The 22,370-nt window shown below is 48.3% G+C and overlaps 1 protein-coding gene across 2 annotated transcripts in view; it reads left to right on the top strand.

The window, feature by feature from the left end:
• Window positions 1-22,370, top strand: part of CGN (cingulin) — a 61,473-nt gene that overhangs the window by 5,860 nt on the left and 33,243 nt on the right. Inside the window, exons 2-8 of one of the 2 annotated variants that reach the window (XM_074938438.1) lie at window positions 13,747-14,974; window positions 15,944-16,044; window positions 17,691-17,760; window positions 19,805-19,903; window positions 20,481-20,632; window positions 21,120-21,261; window positions 21,682-21,894. In XM_074938438.1, the coding sequence (XP_074794539.1) occupies window positions 13,775-14,974; window positions 15,944-16,044; window positions 17,691-17,760; window positions 19,805-19,903; window positions 20,481-20,632; window positions 21,120-21,261; window positions 21,682-21,894 (1,977 nt within the window). In that variant the 5' untranslated portion in view covers window positions 13,747-13,774. Of the gene's footprint in view, window positions 1-13,746; window positions 14,975-15,940; window positions 16,045-17,690; window positions 17,761-19,804; window positions 19,904-20,480; window positions 20,633-21,119; window positions 21,262-21,681; window positions 21,895-22,370 lie in introns of both variants that reach the window. The other variant, XM_074938437.1, reaches the window with a different exon arrangement.

Below are 22,370 nucleotides of genomic sequence, written 5' to 3'. Positions count from 1 at the left end.
TGGGTACAATTTTCAGATTTAGGAGCGATCTGTCTTCCTTAGATATTCCTACATGTTTTTTAAAAAATCCCCCACACATACCATGTGTGATTTTTTTAAAAGTCCTTAGACTACTAACTGGAAGAATTTAATAAAGTGTTATGAGAAAAACAGCTGATTTGGTTTTGCTTTTCATCATGTTTTAGTCTGAACAGTAATGATCCAGGACAGGTGTTAGTTTCAGTCTCTGATATTCATGCACTAACACAATGGTTTTCAACCTTTTTTCGTTTGTGGACCCCTAAACATTTTCAAATGGAGATGTAGTCTGTGGACTACAGGTTGAAAACCTCTGCATTAGCACAGGTTTCAGAGTAACAGCCGTGTTAGTCTGTATTCGCAAAAAGAAAAGGAGTACTTGTGGCACCTTAGAGACTAACCAATTTATTTGAACATAAGCTTTCGTGAGCTACAGCTCACTTCATCGGCTGCATACTGTGGAAAGTATAGAAGATCTTTTTATACACACAAAGCATGAAAAAATGGGTGTTTACCACTACAAAAGGTTTTCTCTCCCCCCACCCCACTCTCCTGCTGGTACTAGCTTATCTTACACTGGAAATGGCCCAACTTGATTATCATACACATTGTAAGGAGAGTGATCACTTTAGATAAGCTAGTACCAGCAGGAGAGTGGGGTGTGGGGGGAGAGAAAACCTTTTGTAGTGGTAAACATCCATTTTTTCATGCTTTGTGTGTATAAAAAGATCTTCCATACTTTCCACAGTATGTATCCGATGAAGTGAGCTGTAGCTCACGAAAGCTTATGCTCAAATAAATTGATTAGTCTCTAAGGTGCCACAAGTACTCCTTTTCTTTTTGCATTAGCACAAATGCTGTCATGTTTGTTTTGGGTTGCAGGCTCTTCAGGTGACTTTCTAACTCCAAACAAAAGTGCTTGAAATAATAAAAAGAAGTGCATTATGGAACATCATTTTTTGGGGGGGAGGAGGGGATTGAATTTCCTGATATAATTTTAAAGATTATTCTAGGTCTGACTACTTTCCCTCACTCTTTTGCATTTGTTTTAAAACGAAGGGGTTAACTTTCAGAAAGGCCAAATCCCCAAACACCAAACCAGCGACATGCACATTAGTATTCTAAAATACCTTGGCACTGTACTGGAAAAACAGCCAGGTGCAGATTCATTACACGCTCTGAGGAGCAGTTCCTTACTCCAGTATTTATGTCCGCCATTAAATATTTACTGGTGGGTCTGTGTGAATCTGAATAACTCTTTTCAAAAGCCCGATTTGTTTTGAAATTGACAAATGGAAGGTTAACACGAACAGAAATCTGTGGGAATTTTGACATGATGCAATTCATGTAACAGTTTGTTTTATTTTACTATTAAGTTAAATATTTATTTCTTAAATCTGGCATCTCACACGTATCTAGGATGTTGGAATTAGTCTTTCTAACTGTGCATACCTAGGCAGGAAGTATCTGAAGAGCGACTATTTGGAGTATTAACTACTTATGGCTCCAGGCCCTGTTTGAGCAAAGCTTTTAAAGACATTGGACTCCTACCAACTTCAAAGCTTTTGCTGAACAGGGGCCCAAACCAGGACTGTTCTCATGTATGTGGTTATCTTTATGCACAAGTCTCTGTAGGATCAGGTTCTAAATCAATAAGGAAATCATGTTTGGGTTTTAAAAACCCTGCATTTTCTCTGTCTTGCAATTCAGATACTCCAGCATCAGGCAAGTGACCAATCTATTTCCATATTTTGGGATCAATCTTCACTAGCCAGGTTGAATGAAATGCAGAAAATGGGTAAAAAGAACAAACGGGGACTACTAAATTTGGCTTCTTGAAATCCAGCTAGTATAAGGCAGTGTAGATTGATTTCAAGGAAAACCTTGATTTAACTCATAAACTTTAATCAGCTTTTCTATTTGTACTTCAGTTATTTTCTAAAGAATATTGGTTGATATAACCATTAAAATAATGTTGATTTACTACTAAATAGTATCTTTACACTAGATTTGGTACAATTTTTTGCTCTCTAGGAGAGTATGCTATAAATAGATACATTTATATAAACAATAATATAGTTTAATATTTTCAGATTCTTGTACGTGTTAGTGTGTTAGAAAATAATGAATGATATATTTACTAAATTAACTTTTGCTCGTGATGTGGGTCAAGCTGCGTTAGGATGGTAACTGTAATTTAAAGAGACAAAACAGCATATTTATCTTTTTAATTTAAATATTTTAAGAGATTATAACAAGTTTAGACCTTAATATACTTTGTATTAAATTCAGTTTTCATTTTAAACAGGTTTATTTTTAAAAATAAAAAACTTATAATTTAAATTAAAATAAAAAAAAAAAATCTCCCAGCCTACCCTGTCGTAGGGTAAAATTTTCAAAAGAACCAGAGTCCCATTTTTAAAAGTGACTTTAGGATACATCTACACTGCAGTAGCACGGTCACTTAATTCTGTAGCAAATCTACCCCCTTTCAAAATGGTAGGTAGGTCTTGGGGCTCTGAAGTGTCACTGAAAGTCGGTGGGGCTTAGGCCTGGTCTATGGTTAAAGTTAGATCGACCTAGTTACGTCACTCAGGGCTGTGAAAAATTTTGTGACCTGAGCGCTGTAGTAAGATCAACCTAACAACTGGTGTAGACGCATCAAGGTCAACAGAAGAATTCTTCCATTGACCTAGCTTGCGCCTTTCAGAGAGGAGGATTAACTAAGCTGACAGGAAAAACACCTTCCAATGGTGTAGCAAGTGTCTATGCTACGGTGGGATAGCTGCCACTGTAACAGCTGTAATGTAGACATACCCGTGGGCTCCTAATCACCTGGGTCCTTTTGAAAATTTAACCCATAATCTAAAATGGTAGTAGCTTCTTAGCACCTCCTTTTTACAATTGATTTGTAATTTGCCAGTGTCTTAGTCACTATTTTCTTTTGTGGGGGGAGGGACTTTTCCAATTCCTATTAAGGATTGCTTAATAAATTATACTGGTATAACTCTTATTCTGGAATAAGAGGGTCTCCTTTCAGTTTATGTCATTTGGAAGGGATTTGAACCTAAACTGGTGGTGGGAAAGCCACTCTTCTGGAATAAGTGTGTTCACATGGTGGATTCTACTGGTAAAACTTCCCTGTGTAGACAAGCCCTAAGTGAAACAGCACACGTCCCACTGACTTCTCAAAGGGTATGTCTATACTACCCGCTGGATTGGCGGGCAGCGATCGATCCAGCGGGGGTCGATTTATCGCATCTAGTCTAGACACGATAAATCGACTCCCGAGCGCTCTCCCATCGACTCTTGTACTCCAGCGCTGCGAGAGGCGCAGGCAGAATTGATGGGGGAGTGGCAGCAGTCGACTCACCCCAGTGGGGACACTGCGGTGAGTAGATCTAAGTACGTTGACTTCGGCTACGTTATTCACATAGCTGAAGTTGCAAAACTTAAGATCGATTTCCCCCCCCCCCCCCCCCGCCATGTATACCAGGCCACGGTCACATAAGCCTTTTCAAAAGTCACTCCAAAATACCAGCATACCTATGGCCAATGCTTCATTGGAAACTTTTTTTCGGTGTAAAGAGTGTACCTATTATTATGGCTTCCTCTGGTAGAGTTTTTATGTCCCTGCCCCCTCTTGTAAGGGTTAGCATTTCAATAAGCTTCTTAACCATTTTTTTTCTTTAACATAATAACGGAGGCTTTTTTCCACCTGCTTAATAAGTTATGCGTAGGCATAAATAAAACAGTTTGCAGCAAAATCATCGTAGCTTGCCCCCTGTTATAGGAGGGGGACTGCAGTTGTAGAAGCATGTTTTCTGGACGGCGAAAAATGTTGCATAGCTGCTTAGACATCTCCTCCTGCATTCGCTGGAATGGTAGGAATTGGTCCTGGGTGTCTGGCTGGTGAATCTTGCCCATATGCTCAGGGTTCAGCTGATCAAAATCTTTGGGGTCGGGAAGGAATTTTCCTCCAGGGCAGATTGGCAGAGGCCCTGGAGGTTTTTAGCCTTCCTCTGTAGCATGGGGCATGGGTCACTTGCTGGAGGATTCTCTGCTCCTTGAAGTCTTTAAACCACAATTTGAGGACTTCAATAGCTCAGGCATAGGTGAGAGGTTTTTCGCAGGAGTGGTGGGTGAAATTCTGTGGCCTGCGTTGTGCAGGAGGTCAGTCTAGATGATCATAATGGTCCCTTCTGACCTAAATATCTATGAATGTGGCATCAAAGATACTTTTACTGTCAATTAATAAATCAGAAGCATTAAAATGCATTTAGTTGGCTTGTGGGACAGTGTGTAGGGAATATGGAGTGAAACTAGAGGTTAGGGGAAACTTTTCCATTATCTTGGTGGTTGATCATTAACTATGGACTCTTTTTTTCTTCCTTGCTTGTGGGATGAAAGAGCTGCGTTGTTAGATGCGTATGCACGTTTTGAGATTTCTTTGCATCTAGTCTCACCTGCAGATCTCAAATGCATTTTTATAATGTTAGTGTTATCCTCATTCTCAGATTGGGGGTGGGGGTGAACTGAAGGTGTGTTTACACTGCAATGAAACACCTGTGCCTGGCCCGTATCAGCTGACTCTGGTCTGGCCTGGGCTGTGGGGCTATATAATGACAGTGTTGACACTTGGGTTTCAGTCCAAGCCCCAAGGCCTACACTGCAATTTTATAACCCTACAGCCAGCCCAAGTCAGCTGATATGGGCCAGGCGCAGGTGTTTTATTGCCGAATAAACCTACCCTGAGATGCAGAGAGGAAGAGAAAAGGAGTACTTGTGGCACCTTAGAGACTAACAAATGTATTTGAGCATAAGCTTTCGTGAGCGACAGCTCACTTCATTGGATGCATACAGTGGAAAGTGAGCTGTCGCTCACGAAAGCTTATGCTCAGATAAATTTGTTAGTCTCTAAGGTGCCACAAGTCCTCCTTTTCTTTTTCTGGATACAGACTAACATGGCTGCTACTCTGAAACCTGTCATCAAGAGAGGAAGAGACTTGCCCAAGGCCACCCAGCAAGTTGATGGGGATAGAACCCAAGAATCCTGACTTCCAGGCCTGCCGATGCAATGCGTCTTCTAATCTTGTGACAACTAGGGGGTGCAGCAGGGGGAAACTGCTATGTAGAATTTCTCTTGTCCCCTCTATAGCCATTGAATGTGAAATAACAAGGCACTGTAGCCCTAGTTTCTCCCAAAACAGGCTATAGTTTCTTTCTTAACAAAGAGAAGAGAGAGTGCCTCTAAAACTATACATTTAATAAGCATTGGTTAATGAGGAAAACCTTCTCTATTGCCAAGAAGGAAAACGGACATATTTGGCTTCCTGTGGAGTACGTGTCTTGCCTTTTAATCATTATTTACCTTTCACTGCCGAAAGTTGTGCAATGGCTGCGAAGTGGGTTGTATACCTGAGATTCCATTCTGTCTGCAGCACCTGCAGGCAAATCCTGTGTGACGTTGGAACGCTGCATGGTGCTGACTCATTTCAAGTACTTTTTTGTGTTTAAAACTCTCTCATGGTTCTGACCTCTTGGCTAGCACACACTTCAAGGAATGGCCACAAGATCTAGTCACCGATTCTACAGTGTTTTCCACCTTGCACATTTTAAATGCGGTATGTGATGCAGTTTTTTTGTGTGGCCCTAAGATCACTCATACCTTTGGAATGAAGGGTGGCTACTTTTGTGACACCACACTCTGTCTGTGCAGGTATATGCTGGGAAAAGGCTGTGTAGAATAGGGCGAGGTCTCATGTGATATGTGTAGACAACTGTATCTAAACATGTGACAGCAAATTTCAAATGGATTGCAATTCTTGTGGGCCCACGCTGGAAGTGGCTTAAAACTTTGTGGAAGGTAACAGGAGGAAATAGTAACCATTTCTTTCCATTGTGCTAGTTAAAATAGGAGGGCATATCTCGGTGATGTCACTCTGGGTGTGGTCTATCTGGCCAATTCCTTAGACTATTCCAAGACTTGAGACTTATCTTAAACAACATTTCCCATATGTAGGGCCCTGACAAATTCATGGTCCATTTTGGTAAATTTCACAGTCCTAGCATTTTAAAAAACTTGAATTTCAGAGTTTTAGATATTTAAATCTTAAATTTCATGGTGGTGTAAACATGAGGGGTCCTGATTCAAAAGAGGGTCACAGGGTGTAGAGAGGGTGGGGTGTTGCAAGCCTATTCTGGAGGGGGGGTTTCAATCACGGTATAGCCACCGTTACTTCTGTGCTGCCTTCAGAGCTGGGTGGCCAGAGAGTGGCAGCTGCTGGCTAGGAACCCAGCTCTGCCACCAGCAGCAGCAGCAGAGAAGTAAGGGTGGCAATATCATACCATGCCACCCTTCCTTCTGTGCGACTGCTGGCGGTGGCTCTGCCTTTTGGGCTGGGTGCCTGGCCAGCAGACACCGCTCTCTGGCCGCCCAGCTCTGAAGGCAGCGCAGAAGTAAGGATAGCAGTACCACAACCCCTCTACAATAGCCAGCTTTCACAGAGGAGACCAGATTTCACAATCCGTGATTTGGTAGGGCCCTAACTGTATGTGAAACAGCTGTTTCTTCAATAGCCATAAGGTCTAAATTACAAACATTGAGCTGTGTGATCACCTAGATGCATTTTCCCACATCTTGCAGAAGTTCAGCCTCTAGATTTCCTTTTTGAATTAAGAGGATTTATGTAGCCCCCCCCCCCCCTTTTTTTTTAAATGTTTTCCATTCTCTTTCTGCCAGTTGCAAAATACCCTTTTGGGTTAACCTGTTACCAAAGGTACTATTGTGTTGCTATCTCCATGAGCAGAAGTTGGCCTCTTTCCATCAGTAAAACAGTGATTCAACAGCTCCAGGCTGGGGGGGTGTGTGTGTGTGTGTGTGTGTGAAGACCCATTAGTAGCCTCCAGTTGCCCTTCCTGTGTTGTCCCTACTTCCTTATCTTAACTCTGTGGGCCAAATTAATCCCTGCAGTTGCATGGCTTGCATGAAATCCAGTTTAGGCTTTAGTGCTTCAAGGGCTTCCAGCTGGAGGTATGTCTATACAGCAGCTGACAGGTGTGATTCCCCAGCTCAGGTGGGTGTACATGTGCTAGCTCTTCTCACTAGACATAGCTGTGTGGCCACTGGCTCGGGCTAGCCGCCTGAATACGTACCCAGGGGGCCGGGCGGGATAGCACTCTGGCAGCTAGCCAGAGCCACCACCCATGCTGCTGCCGCCATAGTGTGCTAAACCAAGTAGAGCTTGTGCGTGTATGTCTGCCCGAGCTGGGAATAGCCCCTCCCAGCTGCTGCAGAGATGTACCCTGAGAGATTGGAGTCCCAAGTTCTAGCCTCCTTGCAGAATTACTCAGCGCTGGTGCGAACCCAGCAAGCACTGGAGAGGCTATTGCAGGGTAGAGTTAAGATGCAATTGTGTCATAAAGCTCTAGCTTGGCCATAGCTGGGTGAGCACAGTGCTCAGTTTAATGTAACTGCGTACAACACTCTACTCCTCCCCCCTCCGTTTTGATGTGTACTATCTTGTACACACTAAAATCCCTCCTTTGGGACAGCGTTTGGGCTGGGTTTCTCTCAGGACTGCTCTTCCCCTTTTTCGTGTGGGAGCGGAGTCCAGATATGCTGTTTCTCGAGCCCCTTTATCAGCTGAGCTGGACTGTAAGAATTCCTGACAGATTAAACATTTACCATGACTCACCCACCTCCACTTAGGACAGGGTGTGATTCAGATGCAGCATACTCTTATACTAACTCTATTCAGGTGGCACCTAAGAGCCCCCATCATGGATCAGGACCCCACTGTGCTAGGCGCTGTATAACGAAAGCCCCTGCCCCCAAAAGCTTACAACCTATATAAGTCTCTAGTCCCTGCCTCTGACTAAACGTGGTTGTATGCAAGAAACATACGGGAGTTACAAGGTGCAAGCTAGGGAGTTCTGGGGTTGTGAGCTGGAGGCAGTGTTAACATTCCAGCCATGTGTTTTGCTTGATTAGTGGTTTTTTTGCACACTGTAATAGTGATGTTACCTCTGCTTCCCCCGGGCACTAGTTCCTGGAATCTGGTATCCTCCAACTTTATTGCCTTTCTGCTTCCTGGGTAGTGTCTCTTACATTATTCATTCTCTCTTCTCCCCCTGCCTCTGTCAGACTTACCATGTGTACTTTTTATAGAGGCTGTTATAGGTCAGCACAGCTGATGCCTCCTGTACCGGTTGCTCTTTCCTTCGTGCAGTGGCACATCATGCTCCGTCTGGCTGAATCTTGAGGCTAGGGTTGGCACCTACAAGCAGGGCTATCTCCGACCTGACTGCACTGTGTCCATTCCGCCTTGATGTGCTGCAGCATCTGTTCTTTTCCTGTTACAAAAGCCACCCACCGCTTCCTACTTGCTGTGATCAGCCGGGCTCCTGTTGCTCCTCTCTTATATCAGCTGCTTTTGCCAGATCTTGTTCCTTCTTCTAGTCACTAGATGGTTGGAGAGTCTTGAAACAGCTGTTCCGAATCCTTGATACGGGCTGTCCCCCTGCACCATCCCATCACAGAGGTGTCTCTCACTAGGTGTTTAGTATCCCTCTGCTTTACAGGGTCTTTCCTCCCATGCATTCAGAGAGGAAGATCTAAGACCAACTGGTAAGATACTGCTGCATCTTTTTGATGCTCTGCATCGTCTAGCCTGGAAATATGAAAATAATAGGATTGATTAAGGGTATTTGCTATCTGCTTGTGATCTGGATATATTTACAGATGCTAGGGATAAACTCCCCTGGATAAAATCAATCTCGTTATTTCAATGCTCCTACATACTGTGTGGATAACAAGCTCAGGACACGGAGTGTAGGGGGATCCGGTATCTTGACACTCTCTGTATGTTGCAGAGGGCGAGTTGTCTAGTGATGGTCAATGTCTGGTACGTGTCATGCTGAAGACCTCAGGCTAGATTTAGCAGTCCTTGTGAAACAGGTATAACTATGGAGTTACCACATTTATGAGCATATAGACTGGGGATTATTTCCTGTCTCCTCTCTCCTGGCCCCTCCCCCGGCATGATATGGACCAATTTAAGGGTGGGTTGTAAACCTTAATTCTGAATTTCCACTAAGAGGATGAACCAAACACTGAGACTGGTACTGTAATTGGCAGAAAGATTTCTGCAAGTCTTCACCCACACCCATACAAACAAAAAGCCTTCGGGAAAGAGTCCATTCCTAACCATTAGATTGTGGAGGCTGTGAATTGGGACTGCTGGGCTCCTGTAGTGTGTGTCCTTTTAAAATAGCTGTGAACGTACTATTGGTGCCCATTGTGTTCTGTTAGAAGCTGAAGAACACATATGGGTATGACTAATAATTGTGCTTACTGAATATACACAAATATGCCTGACCTAGCTACTCGTATGCTCCTGCTCGGACTGGCTTCCTGCAGCTTCTTAAATATAGCACACAGTGAGCACTACCGGAGGGCTCTCAAACTATTTAAAGGGATACTACCCTCCACTTCCAGTCCAGATGTGGACTGGGAACCATGGTGTAGTGGTTAGTGCAGGGACTCCTGGGTTCTGTCCCCGACTTGCTGTGTCACCTCACGTGAAGCAAAGTTTGCCTCTTCAGTGTATGGCCACAGCTACAGGCGACCTCACTGGGAACTGCTCACACCTCAGAGGGGAAGAATCTGTCCCCCTGTGTTGGCTTCTCCACTTGTACAATAAGTGACGAGAGGTACAAGAAATAGTGCCCATCTTCATAAAGCACTTGGATCCAGCACAGTGGGGCCTGATGTGACCTGGGTGGTACTGAAAGACAAAGATGTGAACAGCGCTAGATGAAAAGGAGCAGTGTTTGAGCATTTTGCTTTTCTCATAACTCTAATAATCCCCAGCTCTCTTCATCCCTAGCTTTCAAGCGCTTTACAGGAGGCCAGTGTCCGTACCCGTATTTTACAGATTGGGGAAACTGAGGCACAGAACGGGGACATGACTTGTCGAAGGTCACCCAGAAGTTCCGGGGCCGAGCTAGGGGTACAACCCAGGTCTCAGCAGTCCTGTTCCAATGCTCTTCCATGAGGCTACACTGCCTCCCAAAACACATATTTGTATGAGATATCCCCATTGCTTGCACCCTCTGTGTATGTGCTTGCTTGTCCGTGTCTGGGGCACATCCTGATGACTACGGTGTCTTCCAGACTCGTGCAATCTCTCTACCCTTGTACGAAATGTATAAGCGACACTGCTTGTGAAGTGATCCTGTGAAAACCTGTATACAGAGGGGTAAGGTGGCTTTAGGGCCTCACTGCCTGAGATTCCCCCTCCCACACTCCCTATGTTCCACCCCAACAGCTAATACAGCTTGTCTTGGTTGCTTTTAACAATTTTTGGGGAGGTTTTGGGGGGGCAGGTGAGGATCCCAATTGGAAACATCTTAAAGGGGCCCAGATTGTTAAAGTACAGAGCACCTGCCTGAAATCACTGGTCACTCTGATGACTTAGGGCTGGTTGACACTAGGCTAGAAAATTTACATCAACTCAGCTGTGTCACTCAGGGGTGTGAAAAATCTAGCTATGCTGACCTAAGTCCCTGCGTAGATGGCGCTAGGTCAACAGAAGAATTCTTCTGTCGACTTAGCTACTGCTTCTTGAGGACATGGACAGATTCTCCCATCAGAGTGGTGGCTTCCATATAGGGTCACACCTGGGGTCTCTCACACACCCCGAAGCCTTTTCCTATAAGCCTCAGGTGTCAATTCAAACGTAAGCTTTTGTGAACTGTTCACAGTCCCCAGTATCAACTCTGTCCATCTGGCTGTACGCCTCTATGGCTCTGGGACGAATACCGGGTGAAACAGCGGGGCCGGTCCACAGCATCAGCCAGGGTCAAACTGCAAGACTTCTCAAAGGCAGTGAGGTAGGCGCCTATATCTCCCCTCCCCCTTCAATTGGGGCAACAACTTGGTATCGAGGTACGCTAGAGCAGAATCACGCTTTTCGTCCAGCTGGAAGGGCAGTCTCCAAGCTGCTCTGCAGATCAAGGATAGAAGGAGCCCTGGGAGCTCAAACAGGTAACCTGCTTGGCTGTCAGACAGCTGGAGCGGAGGCAAATCAAACATGCCTACAGATGCCCTGACTGCCGGTCAGTTACATGCTGGAGGGAATTCAGGCAGGCTGTCATTCCCATTACGTGCTGCCGGCCGCCTGCCCGTGCCTACGGTGAAGCAGTCCATGTAGCTTATGGTAATTGATCATCTAACATATTGCAAAGGGAACTGATGCAGTGAGGCTCACTGCATCCAATGGGGAGCAAAAGACTCTCTCCATGCAGGCTGCCCCTGGGACTGATGAGTGTTACATCATTTTTGTGCTCAATATGTCACTGCTAATATCTGTTCCCACCAAGTGGGAGTCTTACGGCTACCGAAGTGCTGGGGATGCTAGCTTAGATCGGATGCCGGTGACCGGGTGCAGTGGTGTTCTTATTCAGGTCTCTTGTGGATGTCGGGCATCTGCTTTCGGACCCAACAGAGGTGCTAACCTTCAATTGCAGCGGGTATGCAGCACTCTGCTAGTGCTTCTTAGGCAAGCAAGCCAGAAGAGGTGGGTAGTCTGGTCTTCAGAGTTTGCAACACACACACACGATTTCTCTAAGATCGTATCCTGCTTTTCTCCTCTGCTTTCCCAAGTGAGCATGTGCAGGGTGTATTTGCTGACGCTGCATGTTTTTTAACAGGAACCCAAGACTGTAGTCACTTGAGTGGTGTGGCTGATCGGGATTTTGATCATAGAAGGAGAACAGGATGGGTTGCATCTGGAATGCTGGTGACCAGAAAGATGGCATGAACTCAGTGTCAGGATAACAGTCTTTCGTTGTGTGTGAAACTGCTCTGCCCTAAAAATGCAGCTCGGTTCAGGCTTGAGGCTGAGGCTTCTTGCCTGTCGTATGCTTTTTTGGTTTAGTGTCTCATAAGATTTTAACAATTGCGTGTTTGTCTGCTTTTGGGGAGTGGGGGAGATTTTTGAAAGAAAAATGCTGCTTACAAACTTCAGAAAGCTATTAATCTCCAGCATGGCTAATCCTTGCATGAGATGCATTGCTCGTGTGACAAGTAAAAAGGAATTTTCAGTGTTGTCTAAGGTTCTGCAGTAAAATACGCCCCCCCCCCCCCCGATATTGGAAACAACAAAATCTTGCACTTGAGAAGCGTGTGTTTATTTAAGGGGCCTCTGTTGGATAGAGAGGGAATGGGAGTTGGGACTCCTGGGTTCTATTCATGGCTCTGTTGCTGACTTGCTGCGTCCTTGGGCAAGTCACGTAGGCCCTGATCCTAGAAGGGCGTCAGTGTGGTTGAAGAGCGATTTGTGAAGCTCTGCTTCCTTCACAGCTTTGCTTAGGCCCTGATCTGGCATTGGATCGCTCTCTGCTTTGAGCACCTTGCATTTCTGGTCCTGCTTTTAAAGGGTCCTGCCCAGTGCGCCTTCTGCTTGTACGTGTTTTTCAGTAATAAAAGGAGACACATATTAGGAGTGCTGAACTTTAATCTCTTGAACACTGCTCCTTATCTCCAGTGTAAATAAACTCTATCGACAAAGCATTCCACATTTGAATAGCATTGAGAGAGAGAGTGCCTGCCTACTCTGGTGGGTTATGCTCTGCTTTCACGAAGTTAATCACATGCCTTTGTAGTGGTTGAGCTCTTTAGCTTAACAAAGAGGAAGTTTAGGGGTGGACTTGATTAGCCTATGTAATGGGGTTCGCTCACCACTGTGGTGCCTCCTGCTGGCTGTCTTGGGAATTAGCTGGCTGTCTTGGGAATTAGCTCAGTGACCTCTTCAGGTGATGTCTTGCCACCATCACTCCTGCTCTAGGACCCACATCTCTCCAAGGACCGCAGCGTCCTCTTCAGCAACACAGACCTCAGCTTTGCCACACGCTGTGCTCCCCCCTTCCGGGGGACCTGCAGTCCGCTGTTCAGCCACTTCCCTTAGTGGCTACTGCAGCGAATTGTTTGGCTACTTCCTCGTGGCGCCAGCATCCTCTTTGCCCTTGCCTCAGGGCCGCAGCCAGCCAGGAGCTGTCTCTCACTTCCCCTGGTCCCTGCTAGCAGCACTGCTCTGTCCATGGTGCTGGCAGTTGTCTCAGCCCTCCAGAGACACCATCCTTCCTCCCTGGAGTCCCAGCAGAGAACTCCCCGCCTCTGCCCTGCAGCTTCCTTTTTATATGGGCCTGCTTGGCTGCTCCCCTCAGCCCTTCTCTGTTTGGCTGCCTTCTGCACAGCCTCCCATGGGCTCTATTAACCCCTTAAAGCCCAGTGTGGGGCAGGTGCCCCATCACAGCCTACAAGTACCTTCATGGGGAACAAACATTTAATAGTGGGCTCTTCAATCTAGCAGAGAAAGGTCGAACATGAGGCAATAGCTGGAAGCTGAAGCTAGACAAATTCAGCCAGGAAATAAGGTGTGTGTGTGGTTTTTAACAGTGAGAGTAACCACTGGAATAATTTACTAAGGGTCATGGTGGACTCTTCATCATGGGCAATTTTTAAATCCAGATTGGATATTCCTCTAAAAGATCTGGCCTCTGTGATCCAGGAGGGCTGACTGGATGATCACAATGGTCCCTTTTGGCCTTGGAATCTATACGCCCAGTTTCCTCAAGCGCAGCCTTGCCAGCAGCTGCTCCTGGCTCCCTACTTAAACCCAGCTGTGCCAGTGGCATAAGAGTGTTCTCCTCTTTCCCTTGCAGGAGGCTGGAGTGCTTTTAACCCCCGGGGATGGAGCAGCATGTGAATGGAGCTATGGGCGAGAAGCCAAACCCCATGGACTACGGGGTTCAGATCCGATTCATAGATGACCTGAAGGAAATGAAGAAGCCCCAAAACATCAGGCCCAAGCATTCCAAGCCAGGCTCCTACGGGGTCGCGGTGAGGGTCCAGGGCATTGATGGGCAGCCCTTTGTGGTCCTGAACAGTGGGGCGAAAGGAGAGGACTCCTTCGGGGTGCAGATCAAAAGCGAGAGTAAATACGGGAACCCCGCTCGCAGCCAGTGGCCTGAGCAGCTGCCCCCTAACTCTCTCAGGGAAGGCCCGGGCTCCATCAGTTCTGATTCTGACTTGCCGGAAAGTCGGTACATGGCCAGACATTCCCAGTACAGCACCTCTGACGAGGAGCTGAGCTCCCAGCGCTACCCGAGGGAGACGAGGCCTGTCAGCGCTGAGGCAGCTCATTCCTACCGCCAGGATGGCTCCTCGTCCCCTCAGGGCGGCTCCAAACAGCTGCCACCCCAGAGGCCTTTTGGGGAGGAGCTGAGGAGGACTCAATCTCACAGCTCTCTCTTAAGCCCCAGTTCAGAGGAGGCCTATGGCCCAAGCCCCCTCAGCATGCAGACCAGGGGCAACTATCGATCCCAGTCTCCAGCCAGTACCAAGAGCAGCAGCACGCTGGACATTGCAGGCAGGAAAAGGACTGGCCCCAGCCGGGAATCCCATGCAGCTTCTGGACGAAGGTTTGTAGGCAAGCAGCGATCACCAGACCCAGAGTCCTCCGGTCCTCGGCAGCCAGCTGACCAAAGTGACATTGACACGAAGCCCCTGTCCTCGGTGGATTCCCTGATCACGAAGTTCGACGGGAAGGTTCAGCAGAGGGGCCGAGCTTCCAGGAGAAGCTGGATCTCCCTGGAGGAGAGGAAGCGGTCGCAGAGTCTCGAAGGCAGGGTGTCCTACTATGACACGGCTGATTCCAGAGAGCTGAGCTCCGCCCAGCTCCAGGATCGCCTCACGGAAGGGCCGAAGGGCCTGGCTGCCAAACCGCCTGGTGCGGCCAATGCCTCTCGCACCGGCAGCCTGAACCGAGCACTCCCGGAAGATCTGAAGGAAAACTCAGTCAAGGTCCAGCTGATGCGAGACTGGACCCATAAAAGCTTGGAGGAGCCTGTGGTTGAGCAGCAGCAAAGTCAAGTGCAATCAGAAGTGCAGGTAACTCTTCGTTTGGCGCTCAGTCCTGCTCGGCACGCTGGCCGTGCTTCAGCACCTATTTCACTCTAAGCACAGAAGTAGCCAATGGGAGTAGCGATGTGCTTGACTTCTTGACAGCCCAGCAAACCACATGCCGTCAATGCTCAGGATGGAGCTTTAATTAGCTCTCTGGGCCTCAAGTTCACTGCCTGGGTGATGCCATTGGTCCCTGATCTCAGGATATGCCTGCACTGCAGTCGGGAGGTGTGATGGCAGTAACTGCTGCACAGGCCAACTTCGCCTGGCACCCTGGGGACAGAGTCAGGTACCCGCTCGTCCTGCTGAGACTTTGCTGCTGCGGTTCCCACTAGCTTTGCGCTGCAGTCGCAGTGTAGACATGCCCTGCGATGCCAGACGCTGGTGGTGACTGCAGCAGTGTGGTTATTCAACCTGAAATCGGCATGCTCCATCTTCGGGCTCGTCCTACCCCAGTGAGGAAGCTGCTGCTCCTCCTCCTTAAGGAATGCTGTTCCCAGCTGGCCTATTTCCAAGTGCTTTATGCACTAGAGTTCAATGCTGGGAGCGTAGGTCCCGAGGTGCATTTGACTTGGAAATTCACTAGGCCCTTAAGGGCTGCCACCTACACCTAGTTATATCAGATCCCAGCCACGTTTGCTTGCAAAACTGCTGCTGTTGTCCTCTCCTAATATAGGGAGCAGAGTGACAACATCATAGGTGGATGCAGATCTTCCTGCTTCAGGGTATAAACCAAGCACTCATTGCCTGGGCTTAAGAAGAAACTTACTTTGTGGGTAGGTTATTCCATAAAGGGAGTGGGGGGGTTGGCTTGCGCATTGCTCTGAATCAGCTGGTGCTGGCTGCCATCAGACGGGATACCAGGCTAGATGGGCCCGTTGGTCTGATCCCGTCTGGCAGGTCCTACTGCTGTGCAATGAGCATCTGGTGATGCTTGTCCTGTCTCGTTAGCAGCTTAAGTCCACTCCAGACCTTCTGAAAGACCAGCAGGAAGTCTCTCCACCTGGGAGCAGCGAGTACACCAAGGAACTGATTTACAGTATTCTGAAGGATGGGTAAGTGTTGGGCCGAGCACTTGTGGGTCCAGTGTTAGACAGGATATCAGCGTCTGATGTGCAGCTGGCTCCGTTGGAGCATGGGGGACTGGAGGCATTGAGTGCTTCACTGCCATAAACTATGGGTGACAAGGTGAGGGAGGGAATATCTTTTATTGGACCAACTTCTGTTGGTGAGAGGCACACGCTTTCATGCTTACAGCTCTCTCACAGAAGTTGGTCCAATAAAAGATATTCCCTCCCGCCCCCTTGTTTCTCTCATATCCTGGGACCAATACGACTCCAACAATGCTGCATAAACTCACTTTAGTGAAAAAGGTTTCTGAAACAATACAAAGACGTGCTGCATCATCTTGGGGGTGGGATCAGGGCTGACCAGAGGCGGGGGGAAAAAAGGGGGAACAATTGTACTGGGGCCCTGAGCTCAGGGCCCCCCCAAACATCTGTATAAATAAAGTGAAATGGGAGGAGGTGGGGCCCCAGCAAACGTGATGCATCAGGGCCCCACATTTCTCTCAAGGGGGTGGTGTTTCTCAAATGAACTCTGCCCCATAGCTCTCGCTAGGCAAATCTATCCTAAACAGGAGCCTAGCTACCAAATCTGTTACACAGGAGCTCAGACTAGCTGATCACAATGGGCCCTTCTGGCCTTGCAATCTGAGTCTAGAAAATCTGGCCCCAGATGTGTAGGAAAATTGGTCCTTTAAATAAAACAAAACTCTGTTCCTTTAAATCCAGCCCTGGGATAGGAGCCTAGTGCCCTGGGCATCTTGCGGGAGTGTACGCTTAAGAACCCTTGAACTACAGCTTAGCCCACACACTAACAACTGTAAGCCTCTTGGCTAAACGGTAGCAACTCTAGAAAGGTGCAAATTGTGCACATGGCAACCTTGGAGCCGACAAAGGGAATTAATTCCTAGTGGCGTCGCCTTCTGTTTTAAATAATCCTGTGGAGGTGGATAGTGTCTGTTCTCTGGGAAGTCCCCACGTGGGTGGGAGTACAGGGCAAATGAGGCAGCTGATCTGCTGAACTTAATCACTAAAAGGATTCTCTATGGGAAAGTGAGGGTTTAAAGATGACCTCTCTCCTTCCCCTTCCCTGCCTTGTGGATACTTGAATGAAACACTCACTTTCAGATGTTCACTCCCATGGCTTCTTGTAAAGAGGGACTTACCCCTTTACCTTCAATTCATATATTATGGGCCTCATAAACTGTGGGGAGCGGTGAATCAAACTTTCCTCTAACTTGCCCCAGAGGTGCTCATCATAAGTGTTACCGGCAACAACATTAAGTTAAAAAATCTGGACAGAAGTGTGTATGTCTCTTAAATACTTTGGTAACAGGGGCCAAGTATCTGAGCACTTCACAACCTTTAATGTATTTCATCCTATCAACACCCATATGAGGCAGTGAAGAGCAATTATCTCCCTTGTTCAGATGGGGAAACTGAGGCATGGAGGGGTTAAGTGACTTGCCCACAATCACATAGGTCCTGTGGCAGAGCAGAGATTCAAACCTAAGTCTCCAGAGTCATAGGCGAGTGCCTTAAACGCTGCTCTGCTTTTCCTCCCCCCGACTCTTGTGGCTGTGTCCCTTTTAACCTGAATGATTTTCTTTGTTGGTATTTGCTTATTTCTTTTTCAGGAGCAAAGAAAGTGAAAGCTCACTGAAGAGAAAAACCAACCTGATGTTTGAGAAGATCCAAGCGCTCGCTGTAAGTCTCCATACCAGTCTCCCCTTATTTTGCAAAGAATGACATTCACCCCTGGACAGAGTCCAGTGCAAAAGCCCGATGAGACTTATGGGGCACCCAGCTCTCAGCATAAGGGTAAATTTTTCACTCCCGTATTATCAAACCAGGGTGGTACTGATCGGCCAGGATGACTGCCGTCTCTTAGTGTACATCTGCACTGCAGCTGGAAGTGTAATTCCCTGGTCAGAGAGACATACACCTGCTAGCTCCGATCAAGTTAGTGCAATAAAAATAGCAGCATGCCAGGGTGGTGTGGGCCGCGGGAGAGGCTAACAATCCTCCTACTTAGCTGTTGTTTCACATGGGATTGTTCTCCGGGCAGCTTGCGTTGCTGTGGCAACGCTGCCATTTTTAGTGCACTAACTCAGTCAAAGCTAGCCCAGGCATGCTGTCCCGAGCTGGAAACTTACAGCTGCAGTGTAGACACTACCCTCTTCTCCTGACCCGCACCAAGGGGCTGAGCTCGCTCCCCCTCCACCCCTCACGGGAACCCCCCAATACACAGCGTGGTCAGATGCATTGTGGGCTTTTCACCTTTCGTTAAGCCATCGACAGTTGGCCCCAGCTGGGGGTTGGATTCCAGGCTTGACAAGTCAGTGATCTGACAAATGCTTTGCTCTCTAGGGCTCAATATTTTTATCCTTTCTGAACTGCAACCTTGAGCACTTTGAAGCAAGAATGAAAGTTTTGGGGCTGGGATTCTGGGGTGTGTGTGTTGTTTACATTATCCCATTCGCTGGAAGAGATCAGTTTTTCCTGTAGACGCTGCTGTGGCCCTGGACTTGGTTTTTTGTTTTGTTTGTCATCTTCTCCAGGGAAGCAGACAGAAATTACTCTTTCATTCTGAGAATTATCTGTGTATGAAAGCAACATGGCTTCCTTTCAGGCATCTGCTCTGATGCTGCTGGAAATGTTAACTTAACAGGGAGCACAGTTCCCGTTTCATATTCCATGTTAAAAGGGATCTGAGCCCATTTTGCCAACTCCACCATTCTCACAGCTCATTTGGTGCTGGCTGCTTTCTGCTGTGCTCGGAGCTTGCCTGAAATGGCTGCGGTCTTGATTAAACCTGGCATTTCAGAGCCTCAGGCTTGAGGCCCAACATACCTCTGGTAGGATGTGGATCGATATCTTTCGATGTTGGCATCAGAGGGCTCCTTGCTCGTGTCAGGTTTAAAAAAAAAAAAAAAAACTGCTGCTGAGAACGATACTGTCATTTTTAACTCTTAACTTAAAGGAAGTTTAAAATTGGTGGCCTGAATTACTTGAGCACTGAGGGGGGAAAACCGGAGACCACTGGATTGGCACTCAGGAGATCTGGGTCCTAGTCCTGGCCCCACCACAGGCTGCGGGTGTGACCTTGGGCAAATCCTTGTGCCTCTCTGTGCCTCAGTTTCCCCGTATGCACCCTGAGGATACTAGCTCTGCCCTGTCTCACAGCGGGGTTTGTGAGGATCAATACACTAAGACTGTGAGGTGCCCAAAGTCTGTCATGATGGAGGGCTGTAAAAGTACCTAGATATAACTAAAAGTTCCCTTTATCAGTATTACCACCATCGGAGGAGACTGAGATCAAGACCCCGTTTTGCTAGGTGCTGTACAGACACGTCGTCCTTGAAGTGAAGTGCTTGTCATCTACATAGGAAAGAGAAAGGAAGATCCCCACCCCCGTTTTACAGGCCTGTTTTGGGTACTTACCTGGCCCCCATCACCACAATATCAGAGCACCACACGTTCGTCAATCAATTCATCCTCCCAAGACCCAGAAGGTGGAGCTAGGCTGTTGTCCCCATTGTACAGGTGGGGACCTGAGGCACAGGGAGGCCAAGTGATTTGCCAAGGGTCACAGAGGAATTCCGGTGGAGCTGGGACTTGAACCCAGGGCTCCAGAGTGCCATCTCAGTCAGTGTCTTAACCACAAGACTGTCCTTCCTCTCCAGTAATTGACTTCAGGCAGCATCTCCAGGGTGCTTGTGTTAGACAGAGCCCCCTCTTTGTTTAACAGGTGGTGCCTCCTGAGGACGCGAGAGCATCCATTTCCCAGAACAGTGAGCTGAAGAGGAAGGTGGAGGAGCTGCAGGAGAAACTAGATGAAGAGACAAAGGTGACACCAGTACCTGGTCGGTTAGATGCACTGGACAGTCAACTCCTGCATTGCCAGGAGGGTGGTGGAAGGCTGCCGGCCCTATGGAGCTGCCACCCTTCCACTGCTTTGGGTGGGGAGGGGAGGGTGAACTCTGTGCTGTCACCATACACCCCAGCATGGAGTGGGGAGGTTTGGGGGGAGACTTGGCTAGTGACTCTGTAATTACATTGGTCCAGTGGCTGTAAGTACTGTGTACCCTTTACTCTTGGACTGGAATATCAGCTGTAGGGCTGCCTGCGGGTTGTGGGGTGGGTTCTATCTCTGCCTACCCCTAACCAGTTCCCTGCACAAACTCATCCCCTTTTTACCTCCTTCCCTCCCCGCAAATTAGGAGTGAGGTGCCTAATCCCCTTAGAACCAGATCTTCAGCTGGCCCAGTTCCGGTGAAGTCAGAGGACTGACTTATGCCAGCTGAGGATCCGTTTGTGGGATGCCACGAGAAACATTCTCTGAAGTTAGCTGGTGGCAGCATCCCGTTAAATCCTAGCCTCTCCCTCTTCTGTGGCCGCTAATGCTCTATTCTCCCCTCTCCCAGCTCCGCCAGAAAGCGGAGCAGGCCAGGGAGCATGCCAGGAGCAGTGCTGCTCGGAACCTGGAGAGCCGGCTGGCGGAGGCGCAGGACGAGTGCAGGCTCCTCAAGGAAGACTTGGAGAAGACGATGCAGGAACTGAAAAGCCGCTTGCAAGAGTAGGAGCCACTTCTTGTGTCTGGGGTGGGCTACGCAGGTCCTGGCAGAGCGCTAACGCTCCTCGCTATGGATACCGTGCTCTCCATCATTAACAAGCCCTTCCCACCTGCTGAGTTAGGTTGTGGGCATCCCTGTTTTATAGATGGAGAAACTGAGGAAGAAGTGACTTGCCTTATCTAGCTGATCCTAACTGCCTCAAGGCCATTAATGGCTTTGTCCTCTCAGCCCCTGCTTGAGGTATTATCCCCATTGTACAGCTGGAGAACTGAGGCACAGGGTAGATGGAATGACTTGCCCAAGGTCCCACAGGAAGTCTGTGGCCAAGGCTGGGAATTGAACTCAGGTCTCCTGACTCCCAGCCCAGAGCCCTACCCACTAGGACCCCTGGTGTCTGGGCCAGAATTGTATGTGGGGCTGTGGCTGTACTGTGCGGAGACCAGGCTCCTCCCTGGCTGGCTCTAAACAGTCTCGCCCGGTCTCCTCTAGGCTGACGGAAGTGAAAGCTGCCAGAGAGCAGGCAGAGGACAAACTGGGAGACGCAGAAGAGCAACTAATGGGGATGCACGAGGAGCTGGACAGGCTGCGGAAAACCTCGGTGGACTCTGCAGACCGAGACGAGCTCATGAAGGTACGTGACTCTCCCCACCTCATCATGCATCTTGGATCCTGGCTGCGCTGTGGGCCTGTTTCTCAGCAGGGGTAAATAGATGCGGCCGTTGAAGCCGATGGTGCTGTGCTGAATTACAGCACTGGGGGAGCAGGGCCTCTCCCTGAATCAGCATTCCACCAATAATCCCTAGCGCCCTCCGCACTGGATATAGGAGGTCAGTCTCATTATCCCCACTGAACAGATGGGGAAACTGAGGCACAGTAACTTGCCCAAGGTCACCCTGCAGGCTGGGGGCAGAGCTGGGAATGGAACCCAGATTGCCAGAGTCCCAGTCCAGTGTGCTATCCACTAGCCAAGACTGCCTCTCTACAGCACTGCTAGAGGTGTATAGCATAGCTCCAGGTGGGGAAAGCATCTCTGTCCCTCCCCTCCCCTCAGGAGCTTCTGGAAACCAGAGAGGAGTTGGAGGAGGTCCTCAACGCCAAACAGAAGCAAGAAGAACATCTGCGCCTGCGGGAGCGGGAGCTGACGGCGCTGAAAGGAGCCCTGAAGGAGGAGGTGGCGAATCACGACAAGGAGCTGGACCGGGTGACACAGCAGTACCAGCACGACATGGACCAGCTGAGGCGAAACATGGAGGACGTGTCTCAGGTAAAGCCACAGACGCGTGAAATGGAAGCGTAAAGCGAACACGCTGGGGGAACTGCTGGCGTCTGCTAGGAGATTAAGGCTTGCTCATTTTACGGACTGGATTTAGAAGACATAGAAAATTATAGCTGTGGCCCGCTTCCCTTAAATGCCCTCCCCCCTAGCTTTTCAGTTGGCTACGACCTTTGCTTCCTGTCCTAAAGTATCCTCGAGGGGTGGTGTGGCCATGGGCGCTGCATGTCCCTGCTCAGTGACGGGGAGGCTCTGGGCTATACCAGAAAGTTGCACCAGTTTTAACTTACGGTGTGATCTCTCTTAAACTGCTTTCTAGCTGGTTCAGACATCTCAGTGGATGCTCATTTTGGTCAGAACCTGATTTATTTCTGCTCCGCACAGCTGACCAAAATCAGCGTCCACGCAGCCTTCTGCACTGATTTAATGAAAGCTGGTTTAAAAGAGGTCCCAGCTCAACTTAAACT

This window comes from Natator depressus, chromosome 24 (genome assembly GCF_965152275.1).
Source record: "Natator depressus isolate rNatDep1 chromosome 24, rNatDep2.hap1, whole genome shotgun sequence".
NCBI lineage: Eukaryota > Metazoa > Chordata > Testudines > Cheloniidae > Natator > Natator depressus.
This window is presented reverse-complemented; position numbering and strand designations above follow the sequence as displayed.